The 25,296-nt window shown below is 38.8% G+C and overlaps 1 protein-coding gene across 4 annotated transcripts in view; it reads right to left on the reverse strand.

Annotated features, from left to right (window-relative positions):
- IL15 (interleukin 15) overlaps positions 1–22,569 on the reverse strand; it is a 44,092-nt gene extending 21,523 nt beyond the window's left edge. For 2 of the 4 annotated variants that reach the window (XM_074903873.1, XM_074903870.1), the window contains exons 1-2: positions 22,491–22,569; positions 13,299–13,427 (exon numbers count right to left, since the gene is read on the reverse strand). In XM_074903873.1, coding sequence (XP_074759974.1) covers positions 13,299–13,361 — 63 coding nt within the window. In that variant the 5' untranslated portion in view covers positions 13,362–13,427; positions 22,491–22,569. Of the gene's footprint in view, positions 1–3,156; positions 3,182–9,862; positions 10,012–13,298; positions 13,428–22,490 lie in introns of all 4 variants that reach the window. The other 2 variants (XM_074903874.1, XM_074903871.1) reach the window with 2 other exon arrangements.
- Between the last annotated feature and the right edge of the window lie 2,727 nt (positions 22,570–25,296).

Here is a 25,296-nt window from a genome sequence, read left to right on the forward strand (position 1 = left end):
CGCTCAGCAGCAGCCGTGACACCAGGGGGCTGCCAACACCCTGCCAGCTCCCAGCATAAACCACAGCACCATGGGGGCTGCTACAGGGGAAAACCAATTCCAGATCAGCCAGACCCAGTACATTCTTCTATATCAGAAATGGTTTAGCTACTCATATTTAGCACATAGAAGGCAAGATTCAAATATTCTTTTAGTATGTTACTTCCATTCCCATTTTTTTGGAAAGAAGACTGACAAAAGTTGTAAGCAAATTACAAAACAAATTAGCAAGCGAAAAAGTAATAATTCACAATCTCACAGGATAAAAGCATTGTAACAGTTAAGAATCTGAGTGTATAACTTACAGAATTACTTAAGAAATATGGCACATCATTTTTTTCTGATTATAAATACTGTGTAGTACATTTAACTGTTTCTTTCATTGGGAAAAATTTTTAGTGGTTATGTGAACTAGAGAAAATTATCCTTTCTTTAGAAAATAATTCAAGTATAATCAGAAATCAAAATTATGATCCATTATTTAAATGAATGGTCTTTTGTTTGTTGATATTTAAGTCAGCACAAAACAGATGTCTTGGAATGCTTTGAGATAAATCTGTCTGTACCACTTCTTGGATGCTACCGTACTTTTGATATGGCATGAGGACTGAGCTGTTAGGAAAGGTACTGGCAAAACCTTCAGATCCTAGAAAGCACAGAGTATCACTACTAGCCCTCCATTTTGTCAGATTACCTTATTGTTGAAAAGTCACTTTTACTAAATTTAATACAGGGCTTGAGTTGGCCTTCTCAATATTTATGCATCAGTTCACATTCAATGCTGTATCTTATTCGGAGTGGTAGTCAAATTATCTATTAGTTTCTTGTTAAAAATTGTCATATATGCGCAGCACATAAATTTGCATTTTTGTCAAGTCATTCATCTTTAGCTAGATGAAAACTACAAGAAAACTACTTTGTGGACTCTATGACCTATTGTACCTTGAAATTGCACACAGTTTAAAATGAGACCTGAAAAATTCATGTGTCATTTAAATTATGCAAAATAATCTACAAGCATCCATACAATCTTATGAATCTGAGGGATATTTTCAGTTACATGAGGGCAGGAGATGAGTGAGGGTTTTTGTCTTTAAGAAAAAAAAAAGGCGGGGGGGGGGACAGAAAAGAAGGAATTGTTTCAGAAGTAGAACATGAGAAAAGTTTCACAAAGATTCCCTTGGAAACAAAAGTCTCATAGATACCTGAAGAGTGACTGTATTAGTTTACACACTCTGGACATTCCTGTTGTATCACTGTACATCTATAATAGTTTCAGGGACTGTTAGATAACCCCTAACCAAGATAACAAATGTTAGTAGCACAGGGTTTTTTGAGTACAATGCACAAGTCACGTGGTTTTGAGTATGGAATAATAGAAGAGAAAGAGTAGGAAAGCCAGTAAAGCTGCCTGAATTACAGGTATCTAACTGCTGAAGATTGTTTTCTCAAAGCCCAAGATAAATTTGAACATTAGAAAGGAGAGCTACACTTTGTGCTCTGATCAGCCAGAGAGAATGAAAATGGTAACACCATGTATCCATAACAGAATTTTCAAGTGGATTTATGCCCATGGGGAATTCAGTGCCAGTGCATCACAGCTCTTCATTAGGGTTTCCCTATATTCTCTCTAGCTCCCAGATCCTTGCTTCTACCTGGTAAGGAAATGAAAGCAATGGATTGATTTTAAACCACTGGCTCCTACAGGGAGAAATGATAGCATCAGCCAAGGAATGCATATAAAATCAATGTCTGTAGTGATGACCCAACTGGTTTATATTCTCCTAACATTTTTGACTAGTGAAGGTAGTCACCTGTTCAGTTACAGAATGGATGTGGTAAAAGTCACATCCACACCAGAACACTGGGTAAGTTCAGCCTATGGTGATCACTTTCTAGCTCCTGGTGCTGTTTTTGTATTTCCCAGCACTACTGAAGTCATGGTGCTGAACAAAACCTCTAGAAGGTCTCCTTCATCCTCAAGCTGCCAGTCAGAAGTATTCTATACCAAATTACATCAAAATGTTACAAATTACAAATCAAATTACAGAGACAACATAGATGTTTCAAGAGTCCTCCACTTGAAACTGAGACAAAAATCATGTAAATACAGTAACTTGACCTATGTTTTCCTTCAAAAATAACAAATGCCTATCCTGACCCAAGGGTCTTTGTTCCACAGCTGAGCTCTGAGGCATCTTCTTATACAGAGCTCGCTATGGGGAACACTTTTCATTTTTCCTCTTTCTCCCTCCAGTCTTCGTCAGCTCCAGATTGCACATCACTCTTCCTCCAACACATAAGCATACATTGTGTTTCTGGCTAGGGGAATAAGCCAATCCCCCTCATAAATCAGGATTCTGAGGGCAGACACCTGTCACACCTCTCTCATCATTCAGGAGCACTAGACCCTCAAATGCTTCATCACATCCTGAAAAACTTTATGTTGAAAAATTCCAGCCTTTAAGAAAGGATGGGGGTATTCCTGAGATAAAGTTGTCAATTAAAATGTTTCCCCAAATCAGTCCAAATATCTTCACTGTATTTTCTTCAAGTTTGACCATACAAATTAAATAAGGGTGTTTCCTGTGATAAGCCTTCATTTCAACTTTTACAGAAAATGAATGCTGGACTGACTCACTAAAGTATTATTTTTTCAATCTCAGATTACACAGAGTCATCATAAAGGTACCTGTCTCTTACTCTGAAATAGACTCTTTCCATATGTTATTGTTAACTCTTGTATATTTGAGGTCTATTTTTAGAAAGGGTGAATGCAATAATATTTTAACTATGTAATTTAGCAGAAATAGAACCAACCACTTTTATTCATGCTCCAATCAAATTAGAATATCTTAATGCATCCCTTTAATATTCTGAAGCCTTGAAGTTTTTATAGTCTTCTGAGATCTATTTAGATGTTTCTAGCAATGTTTTGGGTCTGGTGTAAGTTTTCTTCAATAGTCATATTCTGACCTGATAACAGCTTAGTGTTTATCAGAATCTCAGTAGTATTTGAATGGTTTTGAAGATCTCTGGGAAAAGAGATATCTTGCCTATTCCCCCTAACCATCTCTGATGTGGTGTGACAAATGTACACTTTTCTAAATTTCTTACCTGCTATTAATTGTCCTCCATGGGTCTTCAGGAGTTAAGCAGAAGTGAGCAAAGCCAAGCACAGGAGGCCAAAATCAATGGAAAAAAAAATACCAGGAAGCTTCAGCAGTTTTCCCCAAACCCTGTTTTTCATTTTAGTTATAATTATCTCCTAATGGTGTGAATTTCTCAATTCATAGCATATTCACATTCATTTGTTTTACAACTGCAAAGGATATCAATTAACATTCAGTCAGAGGATAAGCTCAGTTAAAGGATGCTTATTGAGTTATTTCCAAATTGTGGTTAAAATTCCACTTACAAAGTTTCATTAATACACAGCCAACTCTGTGTGTCTGATTTTTATTTTTTTTAAGGTGGAGTGAATAACTGGAATTAATTTCAGTAATTTTATATGCTACTAGTTACTTGAATATCAGCATAATTGCTATCAGAAAAAAGATAATGACTTTGCTGAAACAAACTGATTGTATTTGCCTCTATTTTAACTAATTCTTTAGAAAAAAATGTAAGTGGAGATATCACCTGCATTTTTGAAAGACTGACTTTTTTTGAGAACTCATACTCTATGTGAATGCTATAGTACTTTTTGTCTAATGGTAGCAACTGAGAATATCTACTTAGACAGAACATAGTGTGCTATACTCTAAACTATGTAAATCTGTAATTAAGGGTAAAGTTTTCCAAAAGAGATTACAAAATACCTCAAGTCAGACAAAATGCAAAAAGGAAGGAGTTATGTCATTTTTACTGCTGGAGAAAGAACACACAATAATATTGCTTTAATGGTCCCTGGTTACACATAGAATTTGTGGAGATTTCAGAAAGTGAACTGAATTCTCCTGAACGCCAGTGTGGATTTTCAGGTGAACAAGCATCCCGCTCCTTAGAAATTACATTAGGTTTTTTGTCTGTTCATACAGTGGAATTGCTCTTGAGGCTACTAAACCGAATACTTCGCAGTTAAATCTCAGTGACACCTGGACCAGGTTTCTTTGGTCTTAAGACACTGCACTGGTTTGTTATGCAGTATCAGAGTACTATTGTCACAGTCAAGAAGAGGCTTCTGGGAGAACAAATCCTAGTTCCTAGACAAAACCAAATGCCAATCTTTTTTTGTTTGATTGGGTTTTTTTTAAGAGATCTTTGCCTAGTACCTAACACTTCTCTAGAAGATTTTTCAACATTCTTAGGGAGCTATTTGTCTCATATGACAACTCTATATCACAGCTTAATCCCTTGTGGTAACAGCATGTGGACTCTTGCTTCTTAAAAATGAAAAAAAGAGATGAAAAAGAGATGAAAAACTTTCAAGGACATCTAACTGTTGCCTGTTGCCAGCATATTCATAAGAACCTCTGAAAGTGGAGCTGCTGGGCAAAATGGGTAAATAGAAGATACCACTGGATTTGGACTATACCTGACGTTGCTACTGCTTGAATCCATTGTTTTCTGCTGACCAAACAAAAATTTAGTTCCAATTTATTTGGTACTATAAGGATATTGTTTGTTTGTTTGTCAAAGACTGGTAGATAAAATGGCCAAACTCAAACTTTTACAACCCAGAGAATGTACTCTTTTCTCCTGCTTCTTTCCTTGTCTGCCATTGCTGCAGACATCTCCTGTAATTTCCAGACTCTGTTGGTTACTTCACTTTATGGTCCCCAGTGGCAGTGTGAGTAGGAATTGAAGAGCAGAGCAGAGGAAAAAACATCTTTGACGCTCACTAAATATGAGGAAGATATGCTGATATGAGATATAGGATTTGAGGCCGACAAACAGGCTATCCTTGTGGTAGGATTACCTGGTGAATTTTCTAAGGAGGGGACGTAATATTGAAAGCTGAGAAAAAGAGTCATGGGATATCTACAACGGGAAAAAAGATCACATCCCAGATTTTTATGTTTGAAAAAAAGATGGTAGCTCTGAAGGGGAAGCACAAATTATTTCTAATTAATTAAGTAATGATATTAAGTGAAGTGAAAGGCACATTCTACTGAAAGGCAAAGAAAGACAGGAAGAAATTACTTAAGTCTAAAATGCCATAGCATACTTCTCAAATTACATTGAGAAATTTATCTGCAAATCAACAGCAGTTGAGATGAGCAGTATTGTAGATTATTAACATGATTCAGGATCTTAATTCTGATCTAGTATTTGGTCATCTCTCTTTTGCATTAGTATCATGATGCAAAATTAAATTCACGTTACTTATTAGGGAGAATTTTAAAATCAGACCTCTTTAATAACACAGAAAGTTGTATCTTAGAGGGACTAAATCCACCAAAATATACTGGGAAAGTCTAAAATCAGACAGATTATGGCACAACCTTGCAGCATTCTGAATTCTGAATAGAAGCAAGAAAGCAGGACAATGGGGCAATTCTCTTAGCAATGTGGAGCAGGTAAGAAATGAGGTGAGAAATATCTGTTTTGTACAAAACAAAATGAGCATAACTGCAGGCTCAAAGTCATAGTCCACTAAATAATATTGTGTTTGTCTGGACTTGTTAATAAAAAAAAATTTTTTAAAGTAAAACCATGCAATTATCCAGATAGTTTCTGTAGGAAGTTGGAAGTCACAGGAGTTGTTTTTATGTAGCTAGCTATTTCTGGGGAACACAAACTACTGGTTAAATAAGCAAAATATCAGAGCAATTAAGGTCACAAAAGTATACAAAGCATATAAATCAAGGTTCTCTGTCTTTGCTGAAAAGTTTCTGACAAGGACATGAAGAAACACATACCTGGGATTCAAGAGAGAGGGAAAATACTTACTCACAAAAGAATTAGCCAGGGCATAAAGGCTACCAATTCTACTTTTGCAAAGAGTTATCATGAGACATTAATGGTCTGGTGCATTGTGTAATGTTGCAGTAGAAGCAATTACTTTTATAGCAGCTGTGCTTTATGTCTTTAGTTGGAAGTTGACTGATAGTGTAGACAAGAGAACTGACTGTTAATATCTGCATGGCAATTTTTTAAAATATATATCTGTATTTATTTTTTTAATAACTAACAGAATTCATTTTAAATAATTGTTATTTCCATAGCTGGTTTTCTTTAAGTCAGTACATACCATTGCCCATGTGAGGTCTTTTCCTCCCTCCTCATGTCCCAATCCCCCATAGGATATCTGTTAGAAACCACTGGGGGTTTGTGATTATAGTCAACCCAACAAAATTCCATGTTCCCTCCAAAAGGACTTAATGAATCACATGGTTTGAGCTGAAGTGTAACTTCTAGATTATATTTAGGGAGGGAAATTTGTGTTCTTCAAAAAAAGAAGTGCTAATACACTTCCACTTGAAGCTGCTTTCATTTGAAAGTAAGTTGCCATGCTGACATTTTCCTCTCTTCCTTCCAGAAAAAAAAGCTGTGAATAAACTTTTCCTGAAGCAACTTCATTCAGGGGAGCATTATTTCTTGGCTCAAGAAACTACCCGTGAATGCTGGGAAGGAATGGTGATTCACAACAAGGCTGTGCTGGATAGTGATATGATAGAGAAATAATTATATGGCATGGAAATTAAGTTTATCATCGTAAAAATCCACCCAGAGACAATCTAGAAGTTTAAACGGTATACCAAGGAGATAATTCCACCTCAGGGCGTAGTTTACTACTAATCCTTAGCTCATCACTTTGATGAGGATAAATCAAATGCCAAGGCTGTAGATGAGTAGATTACATCAGTTAAGTGGATACTGAAATCTTGGCTTACAAAATTTTGCAATGCATGGATGACAGATGGATTTGCACAGTTTGGATTGCCAAACTAAATCAAGACCGTTAGGACTCCTGTCTGCACAGCCCTTCAGGTCTCACAGTCCATCTGCATAATATTGCAAGGCTCAGGCATTTACTACACTCCACTACCCTGCCCCTTGATTCAGTCACCAGTCAAAATAGATAGAAGGGAGGATCTCAAGAAGTTGTAGAGTGACCAGAAGGTTTTCTGCTGGGAGGTCGAAAGGGAGTTTGCAATGCTTAATGATGAGGCTAATTAGTAACATTAGACAGCATCTGCCTCAAGTGCCTATAAAACTTTCCCTATTTGACACAATACCAGCAAAAACGAGGGAGGGCGCTTTCGCAGTGGCTGGAGAGCAGAACTGCCAAGACTTTATTGTTCATGCAATTTAATCCCTCCTGCCAGCTGAGCACAGCCTGCAAGGAAGCTAGAAATGGAAGGATTTTATACAGGTGTTCCTTAAAAAAAGAAATTGCAGCACATGATGCTACATTAAGCTTTTATCAAATACAAATGTTGTTATCAGAAAACAAACAAACAAAAAAACCCACCAATACAAACCTTACACCATGAACTTCAGCCTGTAAGAATAAATATTTCAGACTTCACTGAATGCAACAATGCAGATGTAGTGGGCATGCCTGCAAGTACTGAGGCTGTAGGTTTGTGTTAGTCTCTGCTATGATAAACAGTATTTCCACCTGCTGTCCTTGTGGTATGCACAGAAAGGCAAGTAGCAGGAAAAGATGTGGGCTTGTCAGTGTTCATCATCTTGCAGCGTGAGTGCGGGAGAAGCACATGATTGTTGTCAGCATGTCATTAATTTTAGGATGTAGGGCTTTTCTGGACTGGAGTTTAAATTAGAATATTCTCCAGCAGCACAAAATATTTATTCAGTTACTCCAGCAGCTGTTTCTGGATGTTCCTGTGCTTCTCAGTACTGTCTTCTGACAACTTTCTATGCCTCCTCTCCCTTTTTTAATCTCCTTTCTATTGTCTGATCCCTCTTCAGGATACAATAATTGAATTGATCTTACTCTACAGGCACTGATGGTGAGCAAAGCAGGTAAGAAAAGGAATATTAATCTTTGGGTAGAGATTCGTATGTTATTCTGAAATGGCAAATGGTCCTCTCTATGGAAGAGACTGTTTGTTAACATCACTTAGGACCTAGGAAACAGAATGTATTAATATCACATCAATTTCTGCTTGGCAACAATGATGAAAGCTGTCTTTTCATCAGGTTTGGAATGTCTGTTCCATAGTTTTTCCCCTTTGTTTCCTGCCACCATCTGGAAAGCTCTGAGAGAGAACACATCTTAATTCAACTTTGTAAAAAAGGCCTGATTCAGGCTTAAGCTGTTGAGGTGGCTGAAGGACTGAAGATGTTGGAGCAAGGACAGAACAAGTCTGCAGCCTACCTTTATATAGGAGGAGAGCTGTAACTTAGAGGTATGTCTCCAACAGGCAACATTTTCCAGAAAGGAAATAGAGCAACACTCCCCTGGATTGCATTTGCTTTTTTTGGAAATTTCTCACATAGTAAGCATGTCCACCTGTTACAGTCTAACTGTCTCACTTTCCAAGTTCATATAATTAAAAACTTGTTATGTAGTGGTTCATAGAAATGCCCACTGAAGTTGCACCCCGATTTCCATGCTCACCTCTCATTTCTTTCTTTTTAGGACTTTGATAAATATAAACTCTTATTCTGAAGTATTATACGATTGGTGTTTGTCTTAAAAATAACTTTGAGGGGAAATAAGGGGAGTGAATATGCCTGGAGCTTTTTTAGGGGCTGTCATTTGCCCAGCAACCTTGGTAGGATTACAGTACAGTAGAATAAATCTAGTTTACAACTGGCTAGATGATTACAAAGGTGTAACAAAATACTGCATATGAAACTTAATTCAAACATGAGTCCAAATGAGCTAATAAAAGCATTGAAACTGTTTTCCAGTTATAGACCTAAAGTTGATTGTGTTTAAAAAAAAAAAAAAAGGGGGGGGGGGGGGCTTAATGTATTGATGATGGAAAGGGAGACAAGAGAGAATAATAGAAATTGCAAAGGCTGCACTCTCAATGGCGTTGTGTTGTCCTTCACAGAACTGCATAACCTGATCACCAGAAGTCAAGGGTTGTGTGCAGTGAGCTTTATTCCTTCAGTAGATAAATACGCCTAACATTTACTTTAAACTGTCACAGAGTTTCATTGACTCAATAAGGAACAGGCATTTTAACACTTCCCAAAGAAAAGAAAATAAATTAACACCCAAGATTGGGGCTGATTTATGTCATTTTTATGAGTGAGTGAATAAATATGGTGGCATTTGTGTGATCTTTTTAAAAGCAAATTTTAATATAATTAAAATGCAAATAGAATATGAAGATAAAGTGGGGAAAATATATAGATAAAGTAAATGCATGTGTAACTCTGCAAACGTACCTGACAGTACATTTTAGAAAAATGATTAAACCACTTCCTTTTCTCTAAAAGACATAGAAAATTAAAAAAGAAAAAATTTTCTATGGGTCCCCAGCTGTTAGTGAGGGAGGGAATCCTTTTATCACAGCCTTTGAACTTGCAAATTCAGCTGGAGAACCTTACATTAGGAATAATGAATCAGCTAATGTGTAGTTTAATCTAAACTCCTAATTTAAAATCATATGGTAAACTATTGTAGAAACTTTTAAGAGAATAAAAAATTCTGCTTTTACTAGTAGCTGTTAGAATCAGTGAGGCAAGACACTGAGTGAAATGTACATTCCCCCCCTTTATTTAGTTTGTTCTCACGTTTATGTTAATAAAACTGTCTATATTAAAGATTAATGTCAGGAATAAACTCTAATTCAGCAACCTCCTTAGCAACAATCTTCTAGAACAACACTTAAGAGTGTCACACAGCCCACAGGCTAGCACTAGACAGGAGCTAGTTTGGTGCATGCAAACTCACCCTCGGGTACACTAAGGATAAGTAATTATTTGTGAGCCTGTAGATCATCATCTTCTTGGACTGCTTCCCCGTCAAGTTCCCAAGGACCAGATACTCAATTCTAACTTTCAGTTTATGGCATCTTCTCTTCTAGCACATAGAGATAACTCCTAACAAAGTGATTGACAGACAGAGATTTAGTTACTCAAAGTAATTTTGGTAATGGAAGGCTGATCTGATTCCTGGAAAACAGCCTGGGAACCCCGGTTCCTAAATTTCTGGTAACACTGTATCTACCGGTCTGTTCTGCAGTGAGTGATACCTCTTTGACCTGATCTCTGGAAACTTTTCTGAAACATTATCACAATATTCTTAGTTAGATTTTAAGCAGTAATTTCTGAGAGTATTTTATATAAATATTCTCTGTTAAAAATAAGTGAGAAGATAACTCAACTACAAATGTATCACCCAGTTCCAATCTTTATCAATCACTAAAAATTTAAAGGAAAAAATCTTTACAAAACTATTACAGCATGCACAATAATATATTCTCAATGGATGGAATCTGCTCAGCTTCTTTCCTCATAATAGACTATTCTACAATGATTTACTATTTTCAACTTATTTGCACTTTTTTTTTTTTAATTTTAACAGGTACAGCATAGATGTTAATGACTGTATGTTATATCTGTTCTGAGATACTAAGCCCTGTTGGGAAGGATGTTGTCTTTTTGTCTGTACCTTCATATCTACAACATTCACTATGTATAAATATGAGAATTAGGATGAAATTATTAATCTAAGAGATGAGAAAGTAACAGCATAAATGCCAGACGAATAAACTTGCACAAGGGGTAGTGGTACAGTTGTATTTTAAAATGTTCACTGGCTTTGGAAGCAAACAGAATCACTTCCAGAAGACATGAGACTTCTTTTAAGCTATCATGAAGGATGAAGGAGATTAAATAGGTAAGTTATAACAGAGGCAACATGGCTATGACCAAAGGGCAAAATAAGCTTGCTTACTGGCATAGTCACACAATCCTCTGTCTGAATCTTGCTGCATGAGTAATGGCCTTTTATATTCTTTCAGAGCAGTAGGGGAAATACTACACTCAGAACATCACTGACTATATTTGTATTTGAAATGCTCAGCATAAATGGAAACGTATTTGCTTCTGATGCATTTGACTTTTTACAGGCTTAGAAGAGTAAATAACCTTAACTTTACTCACATGTGCTACAGGCAAACGTTGTGGAAAAACTAGCATGCAGTAACTTGTACCTGCTCAAGACAGTGGCTTATGACCTGCTCTGTCATTATCATACATCACATCTTCAGCACCATCTGAGAAGTGCCAGGACCTGCTTTTTTGTATGAGAACATGAGCTAGAGACTGAAGAGGTAGGGACAAAGGCTTAGGGAGTCTGGTCTGGTGTGGAGAGATGGAATATGGTGCAGGAGATGAAAGAAGTGTAAACCAAAAAGAAGAGGGTGTAAGAGTGGGAGCACTATAACAAGTTCCAATTTTGAAAGGCCTGTGACAAGTAGGTCCATGCAGTAGTCTACATGACAGTACTGTCAGACACCTGAACCCAGACAAGTGGAAGATACTATGATCTCCTAAGAATGATCTTTTATCTTTTACCTCAGTCTTCCAAAAGAATACAAACAGCAGAATGACAAGGAATTAGATAAAAACAAGAAACAAAATTTATTGTGAGTGACTCAATACATGAGAGAGATTTGGGTGTGTGACTTAGCTATGGTATATTCTTCACTTGTCCCATAAACTGCTGCTGTCTGCTCTAATCTTCCCACCTTTCCATAGGCTACATTGGTGGGGTTTGAGTTCCAAATTTTTCTTCATAATCAGGAGGTTATATTTTTCCCGCTTTTAATAAAAGCTAAGATTCGGATGTAATCACTCTGGCACTCATAGAACCATAGAATGGTTTGAGTTGGAAGGGACCTTAAAGACCATCTAGTCCCAACCCCCCCGCCATGGCAGGGACACCTTCCACTAGCCCAGGTTGCCCAAAGCCCCGTCCAACCTGGCCTTGAACCCTTCCAGGGAGGGGGCAGCCACAGCTTCTCTGGGCAACCTGTGCCAGGGCCTCACCACCCTCACAGGGAAGGATTTTTTCCTCATATCTAATCTAAATCTGCCCTCTTTCAGTTTAAACCTGTTACCCCTTGTCCTATCCCTACACTCCCTGATCAAGAGTCCCTCCCCATCTTTCCTGTAGCCCCTTCAAAGTACTGGAAGGCTGCTCTAAGGTCTCCCTGGAGCCTTCTCTTCTCTGTGAAGTCATATGAAGCTGTTGAGTAATCAGTGATTAACTCAGTTTTGAGCTGATCGATTGTTTCTATGACTTCTGCAGAAAAGCATGTGGTAAACCAGCAGGAAAAATGAGCTATAGTTTAGAACTGAAGAAGCTAAAGAAGCTTTGATCAAAATTAATTGTAAAAAAAATCCACCACATCCTAAGCAAGAATTTCACTGTCACAACCAGCACGGAGACCATTCAGACAATTTCTGTTTGTCTGTTTCCCCCTACCTGCATGTTTAGGCAGACTGGCTTTGCACAGGGACCCTATCCATCCACAGTGCAGCATGTTGTCAGGGAAGGCCAGGTGGGATGGGGCTGTGGAGGTGTGATGAAGGTGCCATTGTGGCAGAGTTGTAGGCACGGTGCCTGCCTTGCATGGGTGAGGTCCCACAGCTAGGGCACTCTGTTTTTTTCCCCATGGCAAGGTACCATGCAGGCAGCTCTCTACTCTGTTGCCATGAGACAATCAAATGTTTGCAAGTGGGAGAATCCCACCTCAGGCTACCAGGTCCCTCAGCACTAGACCCTCTGCTCAGGAAAGGACCCCACCCGGAGGAAGGGAAGGACTTGTCTGCCAGTGTGGAGCTGTGTGCAAGCCTTGGGGGTAATGAGTGCCATATGCTAATGGCTTCTGGTTATGATGAGGTCACCCAGCCATGCTGCACACTGGAGATGCAACTGGTGCAGAATCATTTAGAAAGCGTGTTGGGGAGCTCTGAAGTCCTAGAGATGCTGGACACTTGCAATGATTTCCTTGCTGTATTAAACACCCTTGAGGGTCAGGGGTTATGGCCTCTTCTGTTGCGAAAGGTCAGCTAGACTTAGGCAGTAAGTCCAAGACAGAAAGTCTCCTAGAACTACGGTTCCACAAATAAACTGTGAAAAACACAAATGTGAAAAAATCCAGACCTATTTATTATGTAATTCCGGTACAAGTGAAAGACAAGGAGTAGAAAAACAAAAGCAGAAAATTATAGGGTGCTAGTGATCTCATCTAAAACACAGAAAATGTTTCCAAGCCTTAAATTTGTTGTATTACCTATTTTTCTTGTTGGGCTGTAAAATAACATTTAAAGCTTTGCTGAAATTTCCTAAAGCGTCATGTTGTTTAAGTGGCACTTACTTGACTCTCCAACCTGCTCAATGCTCCATCAGAGTTTCGTGTTGGCCGCCCCATCCTCAGCATCCTCCCTGCTGGAACATTACTCACAACAGAAGCACAGAATCTGGATCAGGAAAGTGCATGTGGGACCTAGGCATGGAAAAAATAAGTATGTGTAGTGTTGCAATAGAGTTCTGAGTGGCTCTCAGCTCATTTATTAAGAGCATTCAAAGCAGGAAGTTGCTGAAATTTCACAACTCTTGCAAGTCCCCTTTAAATCTTCTAAATGACTGGAAAACACAAGACACAGACTTTTTAAAAGGATCATTTCTATCTATAGAATAGAGATCCATCTTTAAATGCTACAATATAAGGCAGGTTCCCCCTGGAAAATGTATGTTGTCATCAAAAGATAAATTTTTATGACTTCTGATAACAATCAGAAGAGAGGTTGTAGCCATGTAATTATTATTAATAAGTCATTAACATCAACATAAATCTATTTTTTATAAAGGGCTGGAAGAGTTACTACAACACAACATGATAATTGCTTTTAAAAGCTTTTAAAAGCTTTTACGTAGCCACAGTACAGTCCAAATATGTGATTTTATTTCTGTTCTCCCCTATTTTGTAATATAAATTAGAAGAGAATAAATGAGGCAAACCATATGGAGCCAAGGCCAGGTCAGCAGCAATCCACTGTACCACCTCCATTTAAACAGTGTTTTCATAGTAAAGATCATGGCAGCTGCCTAACCAGCTCATCCCCCTTTTTATTACCTCTTTACAGATGACACAATAAAGACTAATTGGAATGTTTCCTTTCTCTTTTAGAAACTTTTTTTTTATGAGATTAACTTTCAAATCTTGCAAGTGTTGGAGAAACAAGCAGATTTTTGTTCAAACTGGGTTTGTATTCATAGCAAGGCCTTGAAGACATACAGAAGAAAATTATGAAGACATGTTGACAGAACGGTTTATTTGGACATAAATATTAGTATTATTTTTAAAAGGCATCGCAATACAAATTGCAAGAAAATAAGTTTGTGAGGGAGGCTTCCTGCAGAAATTATGGAAGCTCCATTCTCCGAGGTACTAAAAAATCAACTAAGCCCAGAGCAACCTGCTCTAATGTTGAAGTTAGTACTGCTTTAGGTGGGAGGCTGGAAGAGGTGTCCTGTAGATGCCTCTTCCAGTGTAAATTATTCAGTGAAATTAGGCCTTGAATTAAAAAATGTGATGGAGGGGGGAGGCAGAAATATGCACACATACACAGATGTGTGATTGCATAAGCATTATTTTCTTAGAAAATTAATTAAACACTGATAATTTCAAAGATATGGGCTGGAAACACAGTCCTATTTCTATATATGTAAAGGGGCTATTACCTATGGTTTTGTTTTCTGCATCTGGGTCTCAAACAATAAGACTCAGTTTCAATTGCTTTTAGTTTGGTCAAGCTGAAATTGTTAGAGCTGAAATTTCCTTCACAGAATTACTTACTCAGGCTAGTGATTTTCTTTTAAGTTCCGTCAAGAGTAGTTCAGTCATTTCCAAAACAAATTAGCAGAAATATGCAATTCTTTTATAAAAATAAAATGTTTATAACCATTTAATTAAAACTGTGCTTTTTAGTAATGTGTTCGAATTTGGCAGCCTAGAAAACCTGCACAAATTTGGCCAAGATATGAGTGTCTCTGTTTATATAATTGCGGAAGAGATTTGTTGGCACTGTGTAGCTGGTCTCCAGCAGTCTCTTCACAATGAACATACTCCATCTCAGAGCTTCAGGGGCAAACAGAACTCTGTATAAAAAACAAGGTTTCCTGCAGGAACAGCATGGTGAAGGCTGAGGAACAGAAATTAGTGATGCTGCTGGTACACAGCTGTAGAATTTGAGTACATTATTGAATGGAGAGCACAGCAAAGAATTAAGACAGGGTGGAGGTGAAAGGAAGGAGGAAAGTCTAGGTGTAGCAGAAGTGGTAAGATTTATGAACACTAAAGCATATTCTTCTTAAGAACTTGAAACTCAATCCCATTCTCACTGCCTTCCCATGAATTCATAATTTTAAAAAGGTATTAAATCTTTAATCACAGCATGATGTAATGATTTCTTTTTTCTCTCACAGCATTTAGGATCAAAATGGATTCTGTTCACCAAGTGGACCAAGCTCCTGAAAAAACCCTGTATAAATGTTCTTATTTGAAAAAGGAAGATGCATAGAAAAGGGGGCAGAAGATCACAGAAAGAAAAGGATATGTCCAATGACAAAGGCAGCTGAATGCAGCCCTGAGGAAGAGTCGTGTCTCTGCCTTCATCTCACCATCTCCCTGTGATTTGGGCAAGTTCCTCAACACAGATTTTTCACAAGTGACAATCATTTTCTGAGTTGCCTCCTAAAAGAAATCTTGATTTTAAGTTGCCTTGTATATCTTCCCTTAGGCTGAAATGCTTCCTGCTCCCCAAACATATATTTCTAGTTGTTATAGTCAGCTAGCTCAAATGCAGTCAGCTAGCTACAGGTTTCTCCAGTGCAGATGCTACTGTTTGAAGAAATGGGTGCCCTCCACAGAGCTTAGTTCAAAAAAAGCATTGAGTTCTCACAGCTGTCTGTGAGACAGTTTGTTCTGGGTGCTATATGTGAAAACAGAAAATCCTAGGGAATGCCAAACAGTCTCTTAAAAAAAATCTGTTTCCAGGTATCACATACCGGACCCAAAATCATTAGGTTCTTCTAATTATTTTCCATTTGTAAAGTAAAATTACCATTTTCTTATCCTTCAGGACTTTTGAGGAAAATGAACTAATTCATGATCAAAAGCCATTGGATATTATACTGATAAGTGTCATAAGGGAGGTTCAAAAAATAATTTAATTATTCTGGATTTACAACATGGTGCAAGGAATGTACAGCAAATCAGACACAGGACCATATGAAAGAATTCATGAAATACAGAATATCTGCTTTTCCTGCTTTTCCTGGATTTTATTTATACATTTTATATATATATATACATATATATTTTAGACAGTGTAAAGTCACATTTCTTGTGCCCATGCAACTAATTACTGTAAGATACAGTGTAACTAAGGCTGTAAACTTTTTTTATTAACTAGAAATATTTAAAATTAGATAAAATGAGGGAAAGCAAGCTGTAAGCAGTGAACATGTAAACCCCAATTTGATTACTTTTGCCATCACCAGCATCCAGTGTTGCTCATCGCAGAGCATGTTGACACCCAGGCTGAGAACAGGGACCAGTGCAATCCCAAGTGGGCTTCCAGTGCCACCCTCCTTCCCATCCTCTCTGCTGCCCAGTGGTGATTTACGCTGCATGTGGCCGCGCTGAGTACAACAGATCGTGTTAACTGTAGTATCAGAAGTAATCTAGCCTCAGGAATGTGAAGCGCTATTTGATCTATTTACCCTGCCAAGAAGCAGCACAAAGGAAAACTCCACCTAGCAACTACACCGTTACAGATGTACACTAGCTGGGAAACAAACATACTTTCTGGTTTTCTGCCACACACTACAATAGATGAGCCTGCAAGTTGTTGTGACTCCCATTCCCGTGTTCTTAAAAGCACACTACATACACACACTTTTAACAGGTGTGCAGTCTATTATTTTAATAACATTCAAACTGAGGCTAATATGACATTCAAAGTGAGGCTACGTGACTCAAGAGAGAGCCAATATGGCTTATACAAACAGATATAATTAGTGCTTGATACCTTTTACACAAAGGTTGGTGGCAGTAACGAGCCACAGCTTTCAGATATCAAGTGCAGAGGTTTCCATGTTCCTGCACTACCACTACCTCTCCTTAGTCCTGGAAGAGCAGGTAAGGTTCCCACTTCCCCTTGTGGGAAGACAGACAGTGACACTTTGTCACATGCCGGAGATACACACAGGAACCATGGGTACAAGTGCCATAATTCTTAATTAGCCAATGCAGTATCAAAAGAGGCCACAGAGTTCATGTCTAATTTCCCATCGTCCTGGTTACAGAATTTATATTATGTTAATAATGTTAATTTCTTAATATGTTAACAACATATTAACAGTTAATATGATATTTAAGGTATGTGGAGTGAAACCTTGTCAGTGTTGTTATTCCTTTACGTAAAATGGGTCTTCTGCTGTGTGAGTTGTTCACAAAATCACCAGCTCAACAACAGCATCATCATATTTTTTTAACTGCACAAAACAGGATCCGTGGCAGACGGTGACCTGACATCGCCAGTGTACTCAAGTCCTTTCTCCAGCAGAGACAATAAAGTTTTCCACACTGTTCTTATTTATAGCTTAAACTCGAGGGAAGAAAATTACTAAGCACTTGACTTTCACAGCCTTCTGGCAGGGATCGCAGCCAGGGAAAGGTGCAGTGGGAGCCTTTTTTGTCTAGCGGTTTACAATATGGCAAACCCTCTACTCAAGAATAAATTACAGCCAGTAAATTTGCTTCATTTGGTTTTTTATTTACAAAAAGCCATCCTAAAATATTTGATAAATTCTAGTCATAGGTGGGCTGGTTTATTCAGCTTTGGTATAAGATTTTTTTTGACTGTCACAGAACGCAACCCTTCTAGTGTACAGGTATTTTTATGAAGCAGGCTTTTAAAAACACTTCCTCACTAGGTGAAAAAAACAGCCATTTTTTAGTAAAGAATTTTTAAGCATTGGCACTAGAGTTAATTGATAAACTATTAAGCTGTTAAGTTGTAATTTATAGCATCTATAATGGCAACAATGTCTGAGTGATCACCCTATACTGCCACTAAAGACATACCTCATCTCTTAAAGCATGAAATACTGTGAGGTGGTTTGTAAGGATGCATATATCTTGCTACCTGCTGATAATAACCTATCAGCAAGGACAACAGTTTAATTATATAGTACGACTCCTGCTGGCTTCCAAATTTTTCTGTTGCTCTTTAATTTTTTAGCTAAAAAAGAATCAGTCTCCTTATTTTACACTAGTACATTAATTTATGAATGGAAGACATAAAGCTTATATTAGCTGCTGAGGTGCCTGAATTCTTTGTGTTGCCACCATGGTATAAAAATCTAGCCCCAGCTGCCCATAAATCCGATAGATGGTGGAGAACAGGTCCCAGACCAGCTAAAGGATGTGGAGGAAATCCTAGACTAGACCCCTCACAGAGATGTGCAGAATATTATCTCGAAGGTGGCACTCAGCCCTGGCCAAGTGAGATCTCTGCTTACAGACACAGATCAGACAGCTTGGCTGAAATGTCTTTCTCTTATATTCCGTCCTTCAGGTTCATTCTGAGTGTGGGATCATAGCACCCACCTTGGGAGCGGCCCTGGCCCTGCAAGAGCAGAGGAGCAGTATGCAGGAACCTTTGAGGTAGGCACCAGCAGCTGAGGTTCAGTGTTTGGCACAGAAGCAGTGAGAAGGTAAATTGATCTGGACTTAATAATATAAAATCAGAACTCCTTTTGTCTGTGAAAGAGTAAGCTGTGTGTCTAGGTACTGGGGACCTCCAACATAGTCCTATCCCTTCGAACTCCTGCTCTAAAAGGAGTTTTGAGCATATATTTCCATGAGGACCTATTAATAGTGCTTTCTACCAGAGTCTGGTCTTTGCAGAGACAAATATATCAGCTTGTTTAATATGTCAGCATTTATTCCTGGAGTGAACTCCTGTCCTATCAAAGTCAGTAAAAAGGGAATCAGAAATCTGGGTTGAATGAGAAGAATATCTTTAAATTTGGGAACTACTTATGAAAAAAAACTGCATTTTGCTTCATACACATTTATCTGAGTAATAAGGAGAGAATAATAAATAACCAATAGTAGAGATTTCCCCCCTCCATTTCTAAACATTTACTTTTGAAATACTTTTGAAAATTAGAAACTTTTTAGCATGCAAGCACAGCAAATGGACATGTTTGAGATGTTCTTGCTTTGCCTAACACACTATAATTTGTTGTAGAGAATAGGAATGTGTTACAATGAGAAGAACTGGCAGCACATTACAGTCCTGTAGTTAAAATAACCTTTAAAGTAACTATCTTCCATTATGAGTTTTTAAGTGCACAGGAAGACTTTATGAAAAACATGAAAGCAAGGGTATTTACTCTCCCAGGTTTTAGCTCCTACTGATGCTGCAGTGATGAAATAAAGAATATAGCAACAAGATCATGTCATGTAAAAACAGAGGAATAAAATATGGTAACTAGTTTGTTCCAACAACTGAGGCTGGGCTGCTGTGCTTTACTGATCCCTGCAAGCAATAACACTGTGCTGGCCTGCAGAATGGTGATTCCTTTACACCACAAAAAAATGTTGTTTTGATATAACAACATGTCTCACAGAAAGGCTGTTCCAGATTATCCTTGTCCCTGCTCTGCTGGCTACAGTAAACTGAGCACAGAAGAGGGAAGCATTTGGCTGACAGACCCCTGCACCTGACATTGGAATGTTTGTGTCAAATGTGTTACTGGCCATGGCCTGGAAGAAACTGCAAGCTGAAGTGAGAAGGAACTTTTCACTTCAGAAAATATCTACCATTATGTTATCCATACTACCCAATTACTCCACATCAGTTTGTACCTCTGTTCCCTGTGATCCCTCTCTATTTTCAGTGAGGATCTAGGAAGTCTGAGAGTGAATCTGACCATAATATTATTTTTACTGGAGAATTCAAACATTCTTGAAGACAGCAGGGTATCAAATAATAGTTTAGGTTGGAAAGAACCTTTAAGATCATCAAGTCAAATCATTAACCGAGCACTGCCAAGTCCACCACTAAAATGTGTCCCTCAGTGCCACATCCACACACCTTTTAAATACCCCCAGGGATGGTGACTCAACCACTTCCCTGAGCAGCCTGTTCTAATGCTTGACAACCCTCTGGAAATCTGCCCTCCAGAATGTCAAAGGTAGCAGTTCTGCTGACCCACCCCCCACCCCCCCCTACTTCTCCAAGAATCAAAAAACCCTACCATTTCATGATCGCTGTGCCCAAGACGGCCTCCAACCATCACATCACCCACAAGTCCTTCTCTGTTCACAAACAGCAGCTCCAGCAGGACACCTTTCCTAGTTGGCTCACTCACCAGCTGTGTCAGGAAGTTCTCTTTCACACACTCCAGGAACCTCCTGGACTGTTTCCTCTCTGCTATATTGTATTTCCAGCAGACATCTGGTAAGTTGAAGTCCCCCACGAAGACAAGGGTGAGTGATTGTGAGACTTCTCCCAGCTGCTTATAGAATATTTTGTTTTCCCCTTCATCCTGGTTGGGTGATATATAACAGGGTCCCACCATGATATCTGCCTTCTTGGAATTTCCCCTGACTTTTACCCATAAACTTCCAACCCTATCATCACCATCATTAAGCTCTAGATAATCAAAACACTCCCTAGCATACAGGGCTACCCCACTGCCTCTCCTTCCATGTCTATCCTTTCTGAATATCATGTAGACATCTACTGCAACACTCCAGTTGTGCAAGTCATCCCACCATGTTTCTTCCTTCATCATTCCCTGCAACTGGAAGGATAGAGTAAAACACAACTTGTGCTGCTGATCCCTTAACCATCATCCCATGGCCCTGAAGTCTCTCGTAAGTGCCCTTGGACTTCTTGTGGCAACTTCATCACTGCCTACCTGAAAAATCAATAATGGATAATAATCTGAGGGTACCAGGGTAGGGAGTTTACAAATTTTTAACCCAGACCCCAGGGAGGCAGTAGAATTACCTAAGCGAGTCCGGCTGGCATATTGGGTATTCTGTTCCCTTCAGAAGGGAGTCTTCTATTACAATGGTCTGTCTTTTTCTCTTTAAGGAAATAGTTTTGATGCAGGGCATAAGCCAACTGAACTTCGTTGACACCTACCTCCATGCTAGATGAAACATTGCCCTTGTTATTTTTTGGCTCCACTTGCAGAGCCTCATACCTAGTAAGCAAGGGCGCCTGGGAAAGTGGGTTAGTCGCGGAGGAGACACGCCTGCTGCACTGGGCAGGAACTTGTGACCATTGCCTCCAAATCCCTTATGGCCTCCCTGGTCGAGCTGGCAGAGCTTCGGCGCCCTGCCTGCATGCCTCTGTTGCCCCAACAGCCACACTGCGCTCCCTAAGGGCTGCTTTTATATGGGGCAGGGGAGGGGGACTTGGCCAGCCGTTGCTCCTGGACCCACCGAGGTCCCCTCAGCTGCCGTGGCGGCTCCCTCAGTGCCCCAGGAGCTTGCCCGGGCTCATAAAACCAGCCTGGGCACTGCATGGGAGCGCTCCGCCACCAATCCCCCGACACCGGGGCTGCTCACCTCATTATAATATTACACTGTAAAGAACGGGCAAAGACGACCTCTATTGTTTGAGTTCGCAGAGCTAAAATTATTGTGACAGGTTATAAACTCACGCTACATGTCCTTAGATTTACAACAGTTCAGTAGACTCCCAAAGAATGAATCTGATACCTCTATTGATATGTAAAGATCATCAGTTTATACTAAGTTGATCTTTCATTATCTCCTTCCAAAATAAAATAAATAAAGGTAATACCTTTCCATTTATCTAGTACATGTCAAATAAACTGGTAACTGTAAACAAAAATAAACACATTCATAACAGGCAAAGAAAGTGCTGTGCTATTGATTATTTGGAAAGTATAGCAAAACATATTGTGATAATTATACTCATGTTTACTACCAGCTAATACCACCCTATTATACTGCTATCGGCTGCAGTATCTCTGTGTCACTGTTTTCAGTAGGATTCCACTTGACTGCAGATTTTCTGTTCCCTGCCTGCATTTAATGCTCTTTCAAGTGTATACACTAAGACCGTAAATAACTTTTCTCCCAGCTTCTTAGCTCTGTCCTTGCTATGTTAACTAGATTCACAGCAGTGTCTTCGTTTTCTCGTCATTTTTGCGGTGTGAATTTGTTAGAAAACAATGACAAATTATCACTGGCTAGCACCCATGCTTTGTACTTGCTAATGTCTCTCACACAGCAGAAAGAGAGAAACAGGTGTCAGATACAAGGTTAAATACAATACTTAGTCTATGTCTTTTATATTTATAACAAATCTTATGAGCCAATTTGAAAAAAACATTAAATAATTGGAAGCTAAGCAGTAAGAGTTCCCTCATCTTTTTAATTAATTAAGAAAGAAATAAAAAGAAAGACAGAAAGAAAAACAAGGGATGATAAAAGTTGTAAAATACTCACAAGTCTTGGAAAAGCTGTGCAGCAAGTTGACACAGAAGAAGTTAGGATAAAGTCTGCACTAGTGACAGCAGCAAATGCTCCACCCCCTTCTCCATTCTGTTTTACTTTCAGTTGTTAGATATTAATATAGGACTATGTTTGTACCTAATACGATGAGGAAATTATTCTCACCACAAATAGTATATAGTAGGGATTTCCTGCTGCCTTTTTTGAGCAATTCTCCAACTTGGAAAAAAACTAGAAAAAACATGGGGCAAGACATACGTCTGCAATTTAGAAGTCAGGCAAGCGACTGACAAACCGAAAGGCAGCTGCTTGCTGTCCCAAGCAGAGGCATTTATGCATGTTACCTCTAATCCTTCCGCAAAGGGAAGAAAGCACACAGTTTGTGCCCTTGTCTCTGCATAGCCTCTTCCCCCTTTGTAGCTTAAGTGTATCAGCCCAACCAGAGCACCAAAGAATTGCTAATCTTGGAAGCAAACCCTGTAACTTTATGCTGTAATTCCTTCTTTTCTCTGCAGCCTCTACCCCAGTGTTTTACTGGAGCAGCCACCACAGGAGTGAAAGAGAAGTCACCTCTCAACACCAAGAAAGAAGAGCACGGCTATGGAAGAGGGTTGACAGGAGAGAAAAGAGATTCTCCAAAAGGTACGGCATCTGGCTTGCTGTGGGACGACAGCACAAAAAGGTGTCATAGGCCCAGGTGACATCAGAAGAGGATCATTATAAAGGAGCTGAAAAAATACTTGGCAAATTGCAGTGAATTCAAAAGTTGTGGATGTTAGCTGTTAAGAAAAGTGGGGATTTAGTGCCTATGATAATCACAGGACATGACAGCTGTAATCCTAAAGTACTGCTTAGACACATCATGATGAAAAACCTTTCTACCTTGAGCTAAACTTTAATGTCCTGAAGATGAGGCTCAGGAGCTCCCCAGGAGTACTCTCAGGTTTCCAGGAGCCATCACATACCTATATAAGGGTCATGCACTCCAGAGGCAACGGTGAAAATGGTACTTCCTCTCTGTGCAATCTTCTTTTTGGCCTCTTCTGCGTTATTCTGGGTGCTGGTTGTTATTCTGTGCATGCCACGCTCTGTGAGGCAGTAAAAATATTCTGCAGCTAAATGAGAGGGTTTTAGCAATGGCTCTCTCTCCTTGCTGTAGAAAAAATGAGTTTCTAGAGTTGGACATTTCCTTCCTGTTTCTCAGTGAAATAACATTTTTTCAGGAACACTATTTATAAAACCTAGTGAACAAAACCAGTTAGTTCCCTGTGCTGAGATATTCTCTTACAGCCAGATTTAGCAAACCTACTTAAGGACCTTAAAGACTTCTGTATCTTGAACATCTGTCATATGAGAGAGAAACAAGGACTAGAACTGAGTGTTTGCAGCAAGTAGTTCTAGATGGCTGCATGATTAATTCATTAGATGAGGCAGCTTGCTGCCATTTCTCAGCACTCCTGTGCACCACATCCTGTGGTCCAACGCTTGGCTCCAGCATTTGTTCTGCAGAGGAGGCAACCAAGTGAAACACAGTGACTTGGTTAGCTCCTGTACCGGGTCTGGTTTGCAGCCACTATCACTGCAAAGAACCTTCCAGCAATTTAACACAAGACAAAAAAGCAGAACTCACTTGTTCATGCTCTCCAGGGGCTCTTGGCTCTTTCACATGACAGTGTATCTGTGTCTGCAGAAAAACAGCTACTCACTTTCCTTCTACTCTGTCTCAGTATAGAGTGTTAATACCACTTTTTTTAAGCAGTTTTGCAGATACAGGAGGTGAAATCAGCCTCAGCTGGCAGCTGTTAGAAACCTGTGCAGGATTTGAAAGAGAAAATAAAAGTACAGACCTGGCTGGAATTCTTGCCGTGACAGAGTACAAAAATGCAAATGAAAAGGAGGTACCAGCATTGGAGGAAAAACACTAGCCTAGATAAATATTTAAGCCAAAGAAACATTTATTAACTGTCTTGTGGCAAGGGCACTTCTAAAACAAAAGTAGTCACAAACACCTCTGTTTCTTCAGTTTACACCAGCTCAAAGAATGAGAGTAAATGATTTCAAGTATACCTGTGAATGCATGTATTTGGACTTGGGATATTCCAAAGTCTCGTATTTTTCACTGTCTAAAACTGAAAGAAAATAACTTGTTTTCCACATGTTTTTGCTTTTTGATGTGATGTCTTTGCTATACTGTAATTCATCAGAATTTTCTCAACTAGGAGAAAAGCAAACATCCAAAAACAAGCACACAAAGCTTTAGGTATTCATGAACTATATTTTTTGGGAAAAGGGAAAGAATCACTCATTAAATTTGTTTTAAAAACACTTTCCAAACAGTTTCCTTTGAACACTGTGAAATGGCAACATTGTTTATAAGGTGGATTTTTATTTTTTTTTTAACTACCTCTCTGGGTTTATTCTTTTTTTTAAGAACTATGTTTTTCTGGCATTTCTGAAGTTAAAATATATCAATTTCTATCTTAATATAGAAACTGTTTCTAAACAGTTGTATACAGTAGTTGCATATAAAAATAATGTGAGTGCCAGTATGTATTGCATTACAATAGGGTGACAACAGCACCTGCACTCCCTCAAAATTTAATTCTCATTCATTTTCTCAATTACACAAAAATGTGCTTCCTAATTACACAAGGGATATTTTATAGTCATCTAAACACTACTAGCCACATCAAGGTGTTTATTTATAGCATAAATTATTCTCATACCCTTACAAGCAAAAAAACCCTTTCTAATTTATGCAGGTTTCATTTATAGTGGACACAGGCTATTTGGCAAAATA

This window comes from Athene noctua, chromosome 4, assembly GCF_965140245.1.
Source record: "Athene noctua chromosome 4, bAthNoc1.hap1.1, whole genome shotgun sequence".
NCBI lineage: Eukaryota > Metazoa > Chordata > Aves > Strigiformes > Strigidae > Athene > Athene noctua.